This window comes from Dreissena polymorpha, chromosome 16 (assembly GCF_020536995.1).
Source record: "Dreissena polymorpha isolate Duluth1 chromosome 16, UMN_Dpol_1.0, whole genome shotgun sequence".
In the NCBI taxonomy this organism is placed as follows: domain Eukaryota; kingdom Metazoa; phylum Mollusca; class Bivalvia; order Myida; family Dreissenidae; genus Dreissena; species Dreissena polymorpha.
This window is the reverse complement of record NC_068370.1, coordinates 9,266,906-9,286,727: the sequence shown is the minus strand read 5'-3', so window position 1 is coordinate 9,286,727 and position 19,822 is coordinate 9,266,906. Positions and strand designations below refer to the sequence as shown.

Here is a 19,822-nt window from a genome sequence, read left to right as displayed (position 1 = left end):
GGACAGACAGACAAACAGACGGACATGCAATCACTATATGCCCACCTTTGGGGGCATAAAAATGTATGTTATGGATACACAATACTATACTAACTCAAACAATTATGTAAATACTTTCAAGGAAGACTATTTGATCCCCACAGCGATTAAACATGATCTATAAAAAGCTGTAATTATTCATTAATTTGGACAGATTCACACTATATACCTGGCAATCTATTTACTCAAGTAATTATACACCTGTAGGAGCTCTTGAAACATATCCCTTCAAGCACATGAAACAAGCTTAATTGGTGCCTTTGTGGGCTGAATCTTAACCATGCTGAAAGCTAAATTTAATTTAATGTTAATGTCAGCAAGTGTCGGCCCTCTATACCAGAAGGTACCAAGTACATACATTGGAGATTTTTTTTCAGACCAATACATTAAATAAATAGAGGGTTACTTAACAGATTTCCGTTGATTGTTGAGTTAGAATTCATGAGTGTTCATAGAAAATTAGGGAATATATTGTTCTCAGTAAAATACAAATAAGGTTAACATTCATTTGGCTTTTCAAGAACTTTCATAATAAATTGAAAGACGGTAATAAAAGCGAAGTGTTGTTGCACAAAAAATCTATTATGTTGGATGTGTAGGTAATTAACGAATCAAGGACAGCTTATTTAAGTTGAAGGGATCAGATGCCGGGTTCAAACTTTGATCTTGATACTGTTCCAAAAAGGGATGACAGGCAGGAAAATAATTGTGAGCACATGACACCAAACAGGCAATTAAATCACCAGCAGGAACAAAATCTGTTTAAACAGGGACATTTATGAAACAATTGATAATATTTTTCACACAATGTATGCTGCTTTGCACATCCTGATACTGAGGAAAGAAAACATGTTTGTTTCAGACACTACATCCAGCAGGAGAGACATTTAAAAACTGATTATGATTGTTCTACATTACAGAGGGAAATAATTTCTATTATAGTATCCTCAATGACAGAGATGTATCATTTAAGTGCTGGTTGACCCATAAGCCTTGCTCTTAGAATGTGTGCTTAATAAATGTGCCTAAAGAATCATCCCGGATTAGCAAGTGCAGTATGCACATGTTAATTTGGGAAGGCACTTTCTGCTTTTGTTGTATTTTTTCCGAATAAAGAAGACTCTTATAAAAGACAATCCAGTTCAGGCGAAAATAAGTGTTGTTCCTCAATAGCCTGGGCCGACAACACCGGCCAATCTGGCACATTATATGCTGCACCTTCATTAAGCCCAGTTTTCCTAAAACAAGTCTACTATTTTTCGGCATTGGGCTTTAGGAAGAGGCTTGCCTTCTATTCCACAATATTTTAAAGGTGACAGTTTGAAGCGCTACAATAGGCAATGCAATATCTGAAATATACCATAAACTACAAGTTCTTTTTTAGCAACTAACCCTTTGCATGCTGGGAAATTTGTTGTCTGCTAAAATGTTGTCTTCTGAATTTCTAAAATTAGCATTTTCTTTGAATTTTTTTCAAAGAATACTATCAGAATAGCAAACAGTTTGGATCCTGATGAGACGCCACATTCTGTGGCGTCTCATCTGGATCCAAACTGTTTGCAAAGGCCTTCAAAATTCGGTTCCAGAACTGAGAGTTAATATACAACAAATGTATATTATCTGGCTATTGCACAACAGAAAATCATACAATGAGCAAACATGTTGTTCATTCATCAGGATAATAATAATTTCTCTGCTGCAGACTCAAAAACAAAACAATTTATAAATTAAAACAATTCACAAACAAAACAGTAAAATACATAACATGTAATTGACATTGTAATTATAAATAAAATACTAACATGGTGTTGCTTGTCTTCTAAATATTTAGCAGAAAGTTAATTAACAACTTAATGTAATGATGTCCTGGTAATTTTCAATCTGATAGAACTTTACTAAATAAAACACCTGAGAAAGTAACGTGGGTGCAAAATTCATTACGAAAGTAACTACAATATGAAACATTAATTGGCTATTTGAAGATGCAACTAGAGTCACAGCTAATTGCTACAGAGTAATCAATGTGACATTAATTGCATCTGAGACCAACTTCAATGACAGAAATGATGAGGCCTATCATATTAAAAAGTCCCTGTAATCCATGTAATACAAATGTCTTGTCAATATTTATTTTAAAGTTCTCTAAAAGATGAAGAAATAAAGCATAAAATATTAAGAGCTGTTAATGATTGTGACAATGACTTTAAGTGACTATAAGATGTGAATAAAATGACAATCTTGATCAGTGATATGGCAACTGTAAACAGTGAATTTATACCAAATGAAGACAATTATAACAAAAGATTGAAATGACAATCATTGAAAGTAACTAAGAGAAATTTCATAATGTAATACTGCACTGAAATGACAAGGTTTAAAGTTGTTTTTATGTAGAAGAGTGAAGGAAAAATGAAGAGCTGAAACATGACAAATTAATGGGAAACAGTGAAAAGCCAAATGTAGAGCTGTGAAACAACAAATATGAAGCATTACAAATGCAGAGAAATAAATGACAAATGTACAGCAGTGAATTGAGAAATGTAGAGCAGTGAATTGGCAATGACAGAGCACTGAAATGGCAAATGTACAGCTGTAAAATGACAAATGTAAATAAGAACAATTACATATTCCAAACTGCAAAATGACAAATATACAGCAGTGATTTAGAAATGAACAGCAGTGAATTGAGAAATGAACAGCAGTAAAATAACAAATGTATAGCAGTAAAGTAACAAAAGCACAGTTTTCATTCTACAGCAGTGAAATGACAATTGTACAGAAATGAAATGACATTTTAATTTGAAGCATCGAAATGTTGTTTCTGTCTTTGGATTTGTGCAGTACCAATCAGTATTAACTCTTTCAGTGTTGGAACCATTTTTTTTAAGGCATTTGCAAACAGTTTGGATCCAGATGAGACGCCACAGGATGATAGTATTCTTTGATTTTTTTTTTAAGCAAATGCTAATTTTAGAAATTCAGCAGACGACATTTTAGCAGACGACAAATTACCCAGCATGCAAAGGGTTAAAGTAATACAACAGCTTCTGAAAAGTGTATAAATGTGTGTAAGAATCAGCTTTTGTCTGGGTCAGCACCACCATGTTGAGTGCAAAGTGTTTGAAGTGCAACTCGTGGACTGTTGACAAGTAGGGCCTTGTTTGTATATGCCTCACACACTTGAGATGGACTGGCAGACTGATATCTTTATTGCTTCACAAACAAACACAGCCACTTCAAATTTTTGGGAAAGATAGTGTGATTTCCTGCCCATGTAAGGAAAATCCTTGCTTAATAATGAGTTTATTCAATGGTTTGGTTTACACTTTCACATTTGGTAGTTCTTTCATGTTTGCAGTATAATTAATTATACTGCAAGTGCAATTTGAAACACAGGAAGTCGTGTTTACTTGACCAATGATTGACACAATGAATTCCCAAAGTTGATCTATCCACTTTGCCCAATATTGCTTAGGCCCATAAAATTTGTCTCATTATAAAAGATAAGAAAATTATGAAAATAATGTGATAAATGATCTGAAATACTTTAACTTACATCTTTTTTTATTGAAACAAATTAGTATTGTGCCATGTTTCTTTTGTAAGCACTATAAAGGAATGGCACCGCAACTAGACATTGTTTTACAGTTTGCTGTTCTTTTAATATTTAAAATAAAATGACTATATATGCAAAATGTTGTATCTGACAAAGATATAACACTTAAATAGTGAACAGTTGAAATTCTTGTGATCAATACATTATTAATGTACACTGTTTATCATGCCATATCATATTAAGGTACCAGATGTTGTTGATAATTTATTCAACTCATAATGTACAGATACAAAATAATTCAATGCTACTGAAATATGAAACATACATTACACCATGATACTACATAACTTGTAAATAAAGTGTAATCGAGAACAAAACAAAACACAAGCTGTTGTCTTTAAAGTGACTATAAATCAGCTGCGGTCTGGGAAATCCGGGCTTTAATTTTGCGTTTGAAAAAAGTATCATCCCAGATTAGCCAGTGCAAACACTTTTTTCGTTGCCTGGATTTCCCTTTAGAAGAGACTTCCTTTAAAACAAATTCCAAAAAAAGTAGGCACTGTGTTGTTCCTGATTAAGTTGTGCTGACAACACAAAATAATCTGGGACAATACTTGTATTAAGCCCAGTTTTCCCCATAGACCAGCTCATATACTGTGCACAATGACCTCGTCTAATTAGGAACACAATTTCATATGTTTTAAAACTAACAGCTTGTGTGATTGCCTCTTTTCAAAACCAGTTACCCATTTCACAATATAGCCCGTATTCATTTTGGTTTTATCGGTCCATATCTGTGACATGACACCGATTTCTATGCCATTTAATATCAGGTGGCATAAGTTTTTTTCTTCTGTTGTTCACACTTAAGGTGATTAATCAATGTGTATATTACATAGCATTGCAATGTCAATGTAATAAATAATGTTCACTATAAGATTTGAACAGATTAATCAATCTGGTGAAATAGCAAGCACCTATCTATTTCATATCTTTACATTTTCAAATGTTTCACTTTTCCATTGTTAACACACAATGAGCAATATATACCACACAATTACTTTGCATTTACATTATATGTTAAACTAAATGCAATTCAGACTTTAATTATAGCACCGCAGATATATAAGAAAAGTTATTCTTTGTATTCCAATACAGACTTTAGAGATAAATAGCAGAATAACTAATCCAGTACTTAACTAGAAGAGTTTTAATACATGTACTTGACAAACAATTAATTTTAGATCTCATTTCCAGACCATCTGATTTCCTTCAGAAATATTAATGAAAGGGTTGACCATAAAGATTAAATGGTTCTATACTGACATTAACCAAGGCTCTAACGTGGATCTTCTCCATACAGACTATGCCAAGCTGCCATTGACCATATTACCAATTTAATCCGTCTGGACATACCACACTTAACAATCTTTCAAAAGCCAAAATGCATATTTCTGTAAACCAATGAAGATTTTTGTTTTACATACTATTGTAAATATTATAATAATGCACAAGACATCAAATATCAAAACCCAGGGCCAAGCCAATAAGAAGGCAGATAATAATTCTGATATGACCGTCATCATTACCATTTGTTTTGTAAACCCATTAAATTTTATGCCTAGCGGAGTCTCCCATCCTTCTAAATTGGATTAATTTATTTCCAAAATTACAGATGTCTAGTATATTTATTTCTATATTTAGAATATTTCTTACAGAAATTCCTTTAAGCAAACAGTGCAGACCCAGATGAGACGCCGCATCATGCCACGTCTCATCCGGGTCTACGCTGTTTGCCAAGGCCTTTTTTCTAGACGCCAGGCATAAATGGGTTAAGGTACAAAACATAAACTGGCAAGACATGTCTTCTATACATTATTAACCCTTTTCCACTCTGAGGCAGAGTGAAAATGGCTATGTGCAAACAGCATAAACCAGAACAGCATGCAAGTAACGCGCAGTCTGTTCAGGTTTTATGCTGTTTGCTGCTCACCAGTATCTAAGGGTTGGAAATACAGCCTTTAAAACTTTAATCTCGTAAAAAAAGGTCTTTAATAAGATTAAACTTTCTAAAGGACTACAAAAACGTCAAAATATGTATGTGGTTAATGGTTAATTAATAAATATGGGATATTTCAAAATCCATAACAGATGCCCCTTCTATTTCATTTGTCATCTCTATGCAAATTATTCAGTAATATTCATATGTAACAACACTGTTACTAAACAAATCTTTAACCTTTACTGTCTATGATGGTGATGTAATTTTTGTTGTACAAACAAGACAAAAATGTAGTTTATAACAATATAGTACAACACAAACATAATCATGTGTAACTGTTACAATATTGTTGCAAAAGAGTTGGCACACATTTCCCAATTTTCAGGTGAAGCGAAAATACCTGCAATAACCATGGCAACCATTTTAATATCGCCAATAGCAGCAAGTAATGACTTGATACCAGTAATAACAGCCAATATAAATTATCAAACAGTAATAAAATGAGGACTAAGCTATGGCCATTTAGATGGCAAATGTTGATCATAAGCCTTGAAAAGAAATTATAGAGTGGAATTACTTTTTCATTTACATAAATGATAATTTTTATGGCAATGATTAAATACGAAATAATTCAATGACTGGACCAATACAATTTTACTTCAGCACTGATGACGGTTAAAAGCATTAGCTATGATTGACCAAGAATTAAAGTGACTAGCGCAACAAATTGCTGAAACTTTCTTTGTTTAATGTCTTTGCTTCAATAGAAACGCAGTTTGAGAGCATGGTAAATACATTAGAAGCACATGTGGTGCATCTGTTTAAAGGATTATTGATAATATGTTTACTAAAAAAATATAATATTCAAAGCAGCATTATTTTGTCAACAAACTTGTTTATAAGAGAAATAGATTTTACATAACATTCACTAATTGGTTGAATTGTCAGAAACAAATCTTAACACAAACATCTAGAGCACATGTTGCATTCATTTCAATCAGGCTTATTCTGGGGCAGTCTCTAGATTTCTAATCACTTTTAAAAACATTTTAGCACCCTTTGTGTGATGGACTGGATTTTTGTCCATGGCGAAAATCTCAAGAATACCCTCTAATGACAGACACAACACACATTCAGAAAGACTGTTTGTCCATAGGATAAGCTTTAGTGTTCCAAAACAAACAAACCTTGTCAATTTCATACAGCACAGATAAACCATTAGAATATCCCTAAGATCAATACAGAAATGATTGCCGTTACATACACCATGACCCTAAATACTTTTGGTCCTTAACTAATTGATGGCTTATAATGACCTTATTCAGTAACTGTTACAAATAAAATTATATTTATGCCATGAAAATCAGAGTGCCATTGTGCAGTAAACAATAGGCCTTCATCCAATAACCAGAAGCTAAATACTCAAAACAATTATGGTAAAACCTAAAACAAAATGGGTGTTTAAATAACAAACTTTCAAATTATTGGTTATTTTTGCTTTGATTCTCACCTTGGGAAAAAGTCCAATTTACTTAATTAAACAGATTGAACATTTAATATTTTTATAAATAAATTGCACACTATGTAGTGATAAAGCCATGCTTATCTCCAATACAAATCCAATAATCAGTATGATCGCAATTAAACATCTGCAAAATTGTGTAATTCAGATAAAACTTCTAGTAAACTACAAAGCATTAAAATGTTTTACAAGGAGCTTCAGGCCAAATGATTTGAACCATTTTAACTATATCATATGATCCCATCTAACAACCGCCTGGGGGAGGGGGGGACCAGTCAAACTAATATTATATTTATTTATTATTATGACTTGTAGTTTGCAAAGCGAACACAGTTCAAAATTGTTTTATCAAAATAGACAGGGGTGCAGAAATTCTATATACAAGCTTTACATTACAGACAAGTTGGACAAAATGTGAATTGTAAATTTTTTAGTGTTACAAGTTTCATAAATAATTTATCCGTACTATGTCAAAGGTGCAATAATTTATGTTATTAAAAAGTTATAAAGCAAATTTTAGTCTCTGATGTGTTATAACTCTTGTCTAGTGTATTTTTTCGGATAGAAATCTTCAGCTGTTACAACAGAATTGCATGCATAAACACACTTGTAAATTCATGTCATTATGATGATCAAGCATATTAAAATATTTACCGGAAATATGCATTAATTTCAACTTATGTCATTACATATAGAATTTTGAAATTATCACTTGCTCCAACAAATTCACCATGAAATCTTCAAATAATAGTTTGGCATAATTTATTCCATTTGTAATAGTATGTATTCTCCACAAAGACTTTAAACTGTTAAGCTAGAATTTAGAAATCCACCCAGAGTTGTGAGACCTGCAGTGTGGTCCTTCCTTGGTTTTATGGTCCAGCGGACTATCAACTGAGCTGAATTAAACCAGACCCTAGATTCAAGTTATGTTTCTGGTAAGAGTTCTGATTCAGAGAATGGTGTTAACGCTTTTGAACTTTTTATTGCTCACTGCTTCTTTCAAGAACTTGTGTTACTAGAGCAAACACATATACGGTTTTAGAAACTGATTTGGATTGCTAAACCAGTAATTATGTGCTCATAAAGGCTTCAAGGGATAAGTAAAGACATATTATGATAAATAATGGAGAGAATCTAATTGTAAACCCAAGTCAAAACCCAATGCCCAAGCAATGTAGTACAAAGATTAAAATAATTCTTCATGTTTCAATTTCTCACTAAACATGAAATGTGCCAGATTTAATTCCAAAATACCTTAATATTGCTTTAATTGCAAACATTGGTCCCAAACAATTAATACAAATAACAGTGATTTGAAGAAAATAACTGCTGGTAAATTCAGGTAGTTTTTCTGAATTTATCTTTAATAAATTATTTTTAAATTAACCTTCAAGCAAGGCAGATCATTACCACAAGACATCAGCAAAAGCAATAATTCTCATAAGAGAAATGTTTATAAAAAATATAAAGGGCCAATATTCCCCCATTGAGTGGTGACGGAAGAATTCCAACACATGTACAAGCCATTAGACCACGAACTATAGAAATTATGAAGGCCTATACTCAGATGATTAGGCCATTTATCTGTAAATCAATCATAATGACAATGTTACTAGAGAAAAGGACTTCCAATCAAATACTGTGAAACCATTTATTTTCGTCGGCACAAAATTTCGCCCTTTTCATAAAAATGACTATTTCGTCCGCTCTTAAATTCGTCCATTTCTGGTTTTGAAAAAAAAAACGTCCGATTTGTTTGTAATACATGTAATAAGCGGTTGCGAAAAAATTGTGCTGGGGAAAGAGAGGTGACACTTGGTAGTCACTTGCAGGAGGTGGGCCTTGTTTGGCATATGCCAATTAACAAGTCTGTTATTTTAGGTGATAGTAACTGTCCCTTGTTATTTTATGTCATTGACACGTTCTTTGTTATGAAAGCGGATAAGTGGGACTGAATGATCGTTAACGAGTGTTTTAAACAACGAAGCCAATTGCCAAAATGTTCTTTAATAATTCGTAACAAAGCGCAGAATATATTTCAGTCAGGTGTTGATCACACATCGTCATATTTTAATTGCGTTTAATAGTATTGTCTTTAATCCGGATTCGCCTAGTGTAGGCTGTATAATCTGCAACACCCCTGAAAAACACAATACATAACCGGATTTAACCTGAGTGTGAATAGTCGACTGTTTCATGTTCTTTGTATCAATACCATCTGTGTATCTGTATTATAAGTATACCAGTCAACAAACAAGGTGCGCACTTCCGCATATGGGTATTCGGACAAACAAAAAATTGACCTACGGTTTAGCGTTCACGCCGTCGAACGCATTAAGCAATATAACTTATTTGCAAAAAATACTAGTGGCTTATAACTTACCTTGCAATCTTTTTTTCTCGCATTTTGCGAGTGTGCGAGTGTTAATTTCGAGCCCTGTGTATATGCGTGGATTACGCTGGATTTAAATGCCTCATGCCTACGGTAATTCAGTCTTATTTGTTTCAAATATGGGACATGATTGTTCGTTAGGATCTTGAATTCGTCCATCGGTCGAAGGACGAAAAAGGCGAAAATTAATGTCGGACGAATAATAATGGTTTCACAGTACCAAATTTAAGACAACATGTCAGAAAATTGTTTGTTCATCATGACTGTGCTAATTTAAAATATATTAACATTTTGAGAACTTTTTACTTTCATTGTGAACACATATGTTTGGGTAACACACAATGTCATTCACGTAACAAGAATCATGAGCGTATTGTGCTTTGCTGAATTGTCCTAGAAAATAATCGACAGTTCACACATTTGACAATGCTCGGAATATTCCTTTCAATGATTCAAAATGATGGTAACTGCGGCACAAAGCCAATGATTGGCAGCCTTTCCAAATGCCACAAAATGTAATTTACCATTTCCATTGATTACCTGTAATCAACATGATGGCAATGTTTGCCAAAAATGTATTGTCAACAATTTGTCATTATTGCCTCAGCAATGCTTTGGTAACTAACAAAGGAAAATTAAATATATTCCATTGGCATTCCATTTACATGGACAATTTTGTATGTTGCTGCTATTTGAAGTGTTTTTTTTGCTTTGCCTTTCATTGATTTGCTTTTTTGTGTAACGAGGGGCATTCGCAGACTGAATGAGCTTTTCTTTGTACTTTTACCAAAATAATATTATGATCCCCTTTTCACAATGAATTTAAAAAGCCATTTTCTAATGTATAAAATACATCTGAAAAAAAGCATCATACAAGATAAATCTGTAATAATTTAAACAGTAGAAAACATTTTTACATAAAATGAAAAAAAACACTATTGACAAGATGACTGCACTAATTAAAATTCTTTAAAATAACTATTACTTTTTTTTAATCATAAATTAATGTCCCACCAAATTAGTGGGAAAAGGACACGGACAGTATACAAGGTTTGAACAAAACATGAACATTTCCATGACAATATATGACGCCTTATTATAAAATAAATGAAGATGTTTGCATGCGCTGGAAAATTGTCACAGAGAATGCAAAAAAATGTTTAGAGCCTTAAGCAAATACAAGTGTGAAGAAAACTCAGAAAATGTGACAAGTCTGGAGGAAATGATGGCCATATGGTGTAATTGACTTTAAATGTCAGAGTGATACAAATAGTAAAATTCTTTCTACATTTCAGTTTTGAACTATCAGTTATAATATTATGTAGTAATAGTTTATAATTAGTGTTTCCACAGGGGTGTATTTAATTCCACAAAAAATGGATCTGATAAAAAATCAAGTCCATATAAGAACTTAACAGGTACAGTGTGTTCAAATTGATAAGAAATATATGTAGCCATAGTTTTTACTTAAAAAAATATAATGTATTTTCATTTCCTAAAAATGTAAATTACATTTATCAATCCAGAAAATAATGACTGTTTACATAAATATATTGAAAATTGTGAAATACATTGGTGCCTTAAAAAACCTTACAGCACTCACTCAAAATGAGGGGATGACTCTTCTTTCAAATTCAACACAAGAATACAAGCAATAGGACTATACATCTGTGTGCGTCACCCATTGAAGAGCGTCTACCCACAATAAATATACCTGTCTTGACATATTAGAGAAATTTTACACCCATTATCCTCATAATTTTATGATTTTATCTGAATGAAAGGTACAGACACTTCAAAATTTTCAATAGAAATACAGGCAATTTAGTTGCTTGAAATTTAAAAATTAACAGTTTAATATTTATCAAGATTTTATAGATGAAAGGGATCCAACTGTTCTAAGTTGTTTTAACCAAAGTCGAATGATAAAACTGAATTCCTGAAAAATCAAAATCTGTTCTACAAACTTAATGTGTCTTTATGTTTATTTGAAAATTACTAACTAACATAAATATTTTTAAAAGACATGAAGTAGAAAGCATAAACAAGACATGAAACTTTAAGATTTGTATCAACAATGAAGCAATCATGAAATGCACTGCCCAAGGCCTTTATTGAGACACAAATATTGACCAACTTTGCCCAAGGTGATTCCATATGTATTTACCCCATTTAAATCTTTGGTGTCACCAATTACCATCCAAATTAACACCAAATTATAATTTTTGAAATTTTCAACATAATGGAGAACTTAACCTGAGGCTGCAGACAATTCAAACAGTTGTAATAAATTGTGCAAGGATTTTTTTTTCCAATTGCATGTTATTGTCTATAATCCAAATACATGGTGAAGATGTACATTTCACCCCTACAGAAATTCTCTTTTTTATTCTTAGAAGTAATTAAAGAATGTCTGCATTCCTTATTTAAAGCTTGATATTCAACTAAATAGAAAATAACAACGCAAAGTTCAGCCAAAATGCTTCAATGACATAACAGCAAATTAAAATTAATAAACTATGCACAAAATTGTATGAAAGAGGAAAACATTTTTTTTTAATAATAACCCTTAATGAGGCCTAAACAGATAGATTAAATAATAAAGTATCAAAATTGCACAAGAATCAACAACATCTAAATAGTCACCAAAAATATGTAGAGTGATGGCTCCATCTGATAAGAAACACAAAGTGTTCCCTGCCAAAATTATTGCTTTCAAACAGGAAAACAATTCAAATGAAAATATTTTCAAAATAAGGCAAATTATCTTGAGCTTGGCATCCGTAACAAAGATCTAGTGTGTAATATTAAACTTCCTTGCTCATTCAGAATGTTACCTGATCTTACGGATAGGGCATTGTCAAAACATCATTATTTTTGCTAAAAGCTATTTTTACTCGCATAATGCATTTTAACTTACAAAAAAAAATAAACCTAGTTATTTTAGTATAGTATTAAGCAGACATATTTATATGTTTAAAAAAAGAAACCTGACATGGAAAAGTATCACATAGGTAAAAATAAACAGAAACAGATATTCAGGTTATTTGTTACCTGGTATTGCAAAATATGTTGCGTAAAAAACTTATCTCACTTAAGTTCCGTATTACATGTTATATTTAATCATTTATAGTGCTTAATTTTTACAGTTTTTTTTAAACGCCATTGTAATTATAAAAAAATTTACATATAATACCAGTACTACAATGTACATACACCCATTATATAGGTCATATACCCGCAAAACCAAATGTTGGAATGTTGAAGCGTAAAACACATTATATGTCATCAAATACTACACTCTAGGCTAGGCACAAAATATTCTGATTTAATCTAGGATAATGGATACCCTATTTTCATCATATTGAAAAGCTACAATGATGGGCAAACAACACCAGATTTTTACAGGCTTAGTACAGGCTTAATATAGTCACTTTTCTTTTGAAACTCTTAAATTTTACAAATTGTATCAAACTTCCCCAAAACATGAAAAAGGTTTATACTATACTTAATTATATAAAACACAATTAAACAAATTTACCTTAATTTTTTTAACACAAATACAATTAAACTGTCATACATTCATTCACAATACATTTTTGTCACATAGATAATCATGAACTACATTAGTCAAATCTTATCAGACTAGGCCCAAGTGTTCTTGAGTTATCGTATGACAACCACCTGGTGGACGGACCGACCGACCGACCGACAGGCAGACCGACATACCGACGTGAGCAAAGCAATATACCCCCTCTTCTTCGAAGGGGGGCATAATTAAACCTTACACATAAACAATCTTGAAGAAGCAATCGGACAGAGAAGCACACAATACTAATTAACACACAATGTGCATTTCAATATAAAAACACAAAAGTACATAAATCCTAACAGTGACATGTAGAATAAGCCTTGCAAAATGAAAGCTCCCTAGTTCGCCCCTACTAAACTTGGAGAGCGCTTTAAAGGTCTTTACGAAAACAGTTTTGGTTTATTCCAGGAAAAGCCCAAGGAGAGCTTTTCAATGCAATTAAGTACACAAAATAAATAAAATGGTTTAAACTATGAAAACAGCCATTACCTTTCTGCAGACAGCAAGTGTAAGGGCCTGGTAAGGAGCTGGGGCAGCCTGGAGGGGCTGGTGTGCTGCAGTCACGGGGACCAGGTAGGGCTCAGCTATAGAAGGTGCTGTCACAGCGGTCACGTACTGCGGGTGTGAGTAGTCGGCGGTTGCTATGGGCGTATGGGCTCCTAGCGCGGGGATGGCTGGCTGTCCAAGTGGGTAACTGTAGGCTAGGTACATCATACACAGACACAATAACCACTGGGCATAGTAAAGTTCAGCTTCAAGCCGGTGCTGTTCGCTGTGCGTGGGTTGATATCTTGTCTGCAGGCAGGTATTGGCTTTCAGAGAATGGCTTCACTGATGAACGTTGTTGGGACAGTGGTATATAAATACTCCCTTGGCTCCTTCACAAACGATCCTCGATGTGACAACTGGAACACTAAAAGCTGCTCATCTAGTGGTCCAACTAAATAAAGCCCTCTCAGTTAGTCACAATGGCTGCTTTCCTATTCTCCTCCACTTGTGAGACAGGATACGGATCTGTGTCCACGGTTGTCAAGTGCCGGTTATGTTCAGAAACCAGGAAACAAAATGAAGAACAGAGGCTGCCACATGTGTGCCCTTGTAAACCTACACTACCACAGTGCTATATCAGTGCCTAGTAATCAACTGTGACAAAGTGTGTCTCCCTATTATACACTCTCGAGATCAATACATTGAAAATATTATCAGATAATCAGTTCCTGTCAACTCAATCTCTGGCAGACAGTAATACGCAATAACTTTTCAATCTATAATTGAAAGTTATTTGCAAACATTACACAGCTATCACTAGCCCAGCAATTTCCTGTCAATGGTTAAAAACACTTATAAAACTTCCCTTTTACCAGTGTAGAGTCCTGTTCAGCTATATTACTATCCGTCATACACTAAAAGTCAAGTTTAAACACTAAAATATGTCCTGTTTCACTGATAAAGGGAAAGACAATCACCAGTCAACTGTATATTAGAGATATCAAATTTGCCTCGAGCTTGTTTTCCAGTAGAATATTTTATGTTTTCACCAATAGCCTTTGATAAATGCAAAGGCACCAATACAATGATAGAGAGAATAAAATTCTGGTATGTCTATATTAAAGCTTTTACCAATTGAATAAATATTGACTCTTCTGCCTGCCATTGACAAGGGAAAATTTACGACAAAGCTCTGAAGAGATCATGTGACCATTATATAAAAGTGGAGCTAAATTACACTCAAGGTGGAGGGACAAAGGAATATGGTTTTATTTTACACTAAATATCTGACATACAAGGCTACATACAAGGCTAAAGCAGTTATTAACTGTATGCAAATTATTTTGCCTGATTTTATTTTAACATTTATGTGTCAATATTGGTGTGGAAGTGATTCTATAAAATATTTAAGACAAGGCACTTGTTCAGGTCAATTATTAAACTTTTGGTAAACTTAAAGTTGTATTTAGATTGAAAGAAAGTTAAATAATTTATTTTCATTGAATAATGGCATGTAATCTGTCTGCTAATGACAATATCTTCTGGATCTATAGAATGCCTACTGCTCAGTGTTCCAAACCACCAGTCAAAACAAAGTGGGCTATTTAAATTACTCACAAACAAAGGCCTGCAGACATTTAAAAGATTAATTCCTTGTATATGAAAGATTTCATATGTAAAAAACTGGAGGCCATAAAAAGCAAATAACAGAAATCATTTTAGAAACAACTGATACTTAAGTGTATTTTAGCATTGCAATTTTAGTTTGAGATTTTTAGTTTCTTTTTTTACAAATGCAGTATATTTTAAAACTAGAAATGGCGCGGCAGAGGCTGATGCGTATCCCCACGCCGCATGTTTGACCCAGGGGCGCCCCAGGGTTGGTAATGGGGCCATGCATAATTGAGATTGACCGTATTGTCATATTGTCATTATAGAAGTTCAGTATCAACAAGGCTATTGTCAAGCAATATGGTGAAACCGGTAGGGGACAATTATAAGTGAATCGGTGTAGAAAGGAAGAAATTATAGTAAAAGGCAATTTTGGGTGGGTGTGGTCTATGTGGGCGGGGCGTTGGTAATGGGGCCATGCATAGTTGAGATTGACCGTATTGTCATAAGAGAGGTTCAGTATCAATTTGAAGTAAATCGGTGTAGAAATAAAGAAGTTAATGAAAAATAACCTAAAAAAATGAGTAAAAATCTCTGACCCAGCCCCACCCCAACCCCCATAACTTTTGACCCAGGGGTCAGATCGAAATTCCAAATAGTGCAGGGTCACACATATGCTCATAGCTACCATGTGTGTAAGTTTCAAGGTTCTAGTGCTAATAGTGTAGGAGGAGCTAGTGGCCAGGACGGACAACAGGACAGACAGCGGAGATAACCACAATATCCTTTTTGAAAAGCGTGGGGATAATTAAACATAGTTTACAATAAACCAGGTGCCCCCGCTATTTTGCACTGGACACAAAAAAGTGTTTATATATGCCAAACATAACGTGAAAAGTTAAGCATGTATGTACCAATTTTAAGAATGTATTTACAGATCCTTTGTAATAATTACTCATATCTGACATTGACTTTTATTGGAACACCATATTTTGTACTACAACATGACATCTTAAAATGATTACAAAAATTGCAGATGCACAAATGAACAGAAGTGTCACGGTTACATAAATGTTTACTATCATTAATACCATATAAGGACTACAAATGCTTGACATTAGTTTCTAGGGAAAATTGTTAATATTCTAATTTTGAGAAGGGTTTTCACTGTCAATTGCCTACCTAAAATGTTGACTTGCTTTAATAAACTTAAATGTGACACCAGTCGTAAGCGTTATTTATGAGGAGCAAATGGAAGGTGCAAGGTGTTTTGTGGGGAATTTGTTTTTAGTTGTTTCCATGCAGCAATTTACATCAATATTCATATAAATGTATATAAGTGCTTCTTTTTGTGTTTTGTGCTTTTGTGTGCAAAATTTATTGTGTTTATATATGTATATATTATAAATGTAAAAAAGCTTCGTTTCATTTCTGTACTTTCTAGGACATAACATCATTATTACAAATTAAATTAAGGACAACATATCAACTTCTAATGCTGTTCTCATTTTTTATTCCTTTCACAAAATTGGCACCAATTCTTATAAATGCAACTTGTATGGGAAGTCCTGGATAGTCATAATAGAGGAACCAATTTTCAGGATGTCATTATGTCACTGTGGTAAACAATGTCCGGGCTGTCAACATAGTGTTAAGAACAAATGCAAAAAAAAATAAGGAACAATTGTCCGGGTTGTCAAAACAGCGTAGGAAGAATTTTCTGGGTACTCAAAATAAGGAAGTTAAAAATTTCCAGGTTGTAAAAACAACATAGGAACGAAGATTTGCCTTGTCGAAATAAGCGTTGGAACGCTTGTCTGTGGCAACTAATGTCTCAATACCAAGGACTAAGCACAAACTTCAAGAGTCCAACTGACAATTTATTTTGTTCACGCAACCCATTGTCCAGATGTAATGATTATTTGTGCAAATCAATTTCAAAATGCTGTGATGCACAACACAGTTATTGGTAATAAAATGAATATACAACTTGACGTTGACTTCTAAGCAAGCAACATGATTACTTGAAGTAATGATCATTTGAGCCAATTTTCTTTGACATGATGCACAACAAAGTTATTTATAAGACACAAAAGCTTTAACTATATACGTTTAAGTATTATGCGAAAATCTCAAGTGTCCAAGTAGACCATCACCATGCAGTGAGTGCCATGGTTGTTGCATGAGATACATATTCTTGATATGATGATCATTTGAGCAAATCTATTTTGATAAGTCATAATGAAATACAAACTTAAGGGGCTAAGGGGCTTACTCAAAATGTACTTTCAGTTTATACCTTTATGGAATATACACACATTTGAATGAACTCTTATTATATTCAGTTAAGATATGTGCAAAACAAGTGCCCACTATGACCTTGATCTTGAAGAGAGACAACAGTTTGTTGCACACCACATATTGTGATGATCTGATACTTATTTCAGCCGACCTTGACCCTGAAGAGAGCAACATGGGTTTGCACACGACACTACATCCTGATATAATGATCATCTCACGTACAACAAAGTTATGAGTCGGAAAAGGAATGTCCCAGACACTCTCAAAAACAAACACACACACAATCGGACAGGAATAACACTATATATATAATGCCCTTCCGACAGCCATTAGCAAAGCCGAGGCATTATTAAAATATATAAATGTTAGATATATCAACTTTGACTAACAATACATATAGATGCTTATTTAATAGATTTTCTTGAACTGCAAGTTGAAAAACATTTCAAAATGCAGACATTAAGTTTGAGGTCAACCTAGTTTTCATCAAATTATTGACTTATAAATAGTATTCATATTAAGTTAATCAGATTACTTTAAGTCTCATTTAATTTCAAAAAACTTTAGCAAATTAGACACTATCTTTAAGTGCCTTTGCTAGGAAAAACCAGTGCTTAAGTGTCTTTGGAAATACCTTCAAAGTTTGAAATATGCACCTGTATTTTGTAACAATTTTTAAAGTATATATAATCAATTAAAATTGTACAAACTGTTTCATGCATAAAAAAGTTAAAAATTCATGTTATAATTCGCCAATTCAATAACTAAGTACATAAGCAATTTAAAACCTAAATGCTACTGTAAAAAGAATCTGAACAATGATTTAAGACTTGTTCTGGCAAGAAATTATCACACAGGTTGCGGTAGAAATTAATTAAATAGGAAGCCATTGTATGCACATAATGTGTGGAAGAAATAAGTGTCCTTCAATCACGATATCAAGTTATTCTATCTTCATTCATTTCAAAAATTTATATTTAAACCATTATTTAAATATTGGAAATAATTTCTAAAGAATGAGAGAACCAGATAAAAGTTCAAGTCTCGACAAAGTTGACATTGTAATTTGAATATATTTTTATTGAAATGAATAGTGACTGGGTATTGCCTAGGTGTCTTGCACTAATTGCCCAAGGGCAATTACACTTCTCCGAACAATTGATCAAATGGAAAACAAATATGAATAGACCCAATTAAACATTTGCCAGTTGAAATCTCTTTTCTATTAATGTCCTGTTCAAGCAAGTATAATTGCTTCCAAATTAATGACACGGGGTAGCAATAATACAAAATCATGTGCCATTTTTAAGTTCAATAGATATATGATCAATTATAAACTTACAGAAAACATTATGTCAACCTTAAATGTTTAATAATAAAAAAACACCCAGATTTATCAGACATGTAGCTTACGTGTGTTTTTGTTCTTTTTTTTTGAAGGTGATGCAAATCTGAAACATTCAAAGCTTTAGTTGTTTTGACCTTCAATATTGTTTACACAAATATTAGGGTTTTTTTTGTTTGTAATCGTAATTAAAGTGTATTGGAAGGTCAATTCATGTCTACAATACACAGCTACCATGCAGTCAAGTCAATTCATGTCTACAATACACAGCTACCACGTAGTCAAGTAAATTCATGTCTACAATACACAGCTACCAAGCAGTCAAGTCAATTCATGTCTACAATACACAGCTACCACGCAGTCAATTCATGTCTACAATACACAGCTACCACACAGTCAAGTAAATTCATGTGTACAATACACAGCTACCAGGCAGTCAAGTCAATTCAATGTCTTCAATACACAGCTACCACGCAGTCAAGTCAATTCAATGTCTACAATACACAGCTACTATGCAGTCAAGTCAATTCATGTCTACATTACACAGCTTCCACGCAGTCAAGTCAATTCATGTGTACAATACACAGCTACCAGGCAGTCAAGTCAATTCATGTCTACAATACACAGCTACCACGCAGTCTATGTCTCAATCTTTTCAAAGCACATGACAACTTGTACCCAAAGCACTTGTTGGAAATCAGTTAAACTTTTCCTCCATCACATGGGTGCTATTACACATGATTTCTACATTTCAATTAAAACAGCTGATCACAATGGTCAATGGTGTAATTTGTTAACATAAGTAAGTTCAAATAATGCAGCAAGGTTCATATATTTTAGATGAAAGAATCTGAAATGCTATTCAGGATTATTTGTAAAAAAAAAAATTACAAAGTATTTCAATGCCTATAAAATCATAATTATTGTCTGATTAGTCAAGCCTAAGGCATTTTCAATCGACCTGTCTAAT

The 19,822-nt window shown here is 33.2% G+C and overlaps 1 protein-coding gene across 18 annotated transcripts in view; it reads right to left on the bottom strand.

Annotated features, from left to right (window-relative positions):
• Nucleotides 1-19,822, bottom strand: part of LOC127862998 (polypyrimidine tract-binding protein 3-like) — a 115,707-nt gene that overhangs the window by 70,863 nt on the left and 25,022 nt on the right. For 4 of the 18 annotated variants that reach the window (XM_052402320.1, XM_052402312.1, XM_052402314.1 and 1 more), the window contains exon 1: nt 13,596-14,612. The exons of 1 other annotated variant lie outside the window; for it this stretch is intronic. In XM_052402320.1, the coding sequence (XP_052258280.1) occupies nt 13,596-13,820 (225 nt within the window). In that variant the 5' untranslated portion in view covers nt 13,821-14,612. Of the gene's footprint in view, nt 1-12,160; nt 12,203-13,595; nt 14,614-19,822 lie in introns of those variants that run through there. 13 more of the 18 variants (XM_052402319.1, XM_052402313.1, XM_052402317.1 and 10 more) reach the window with 9 other exon arrangements.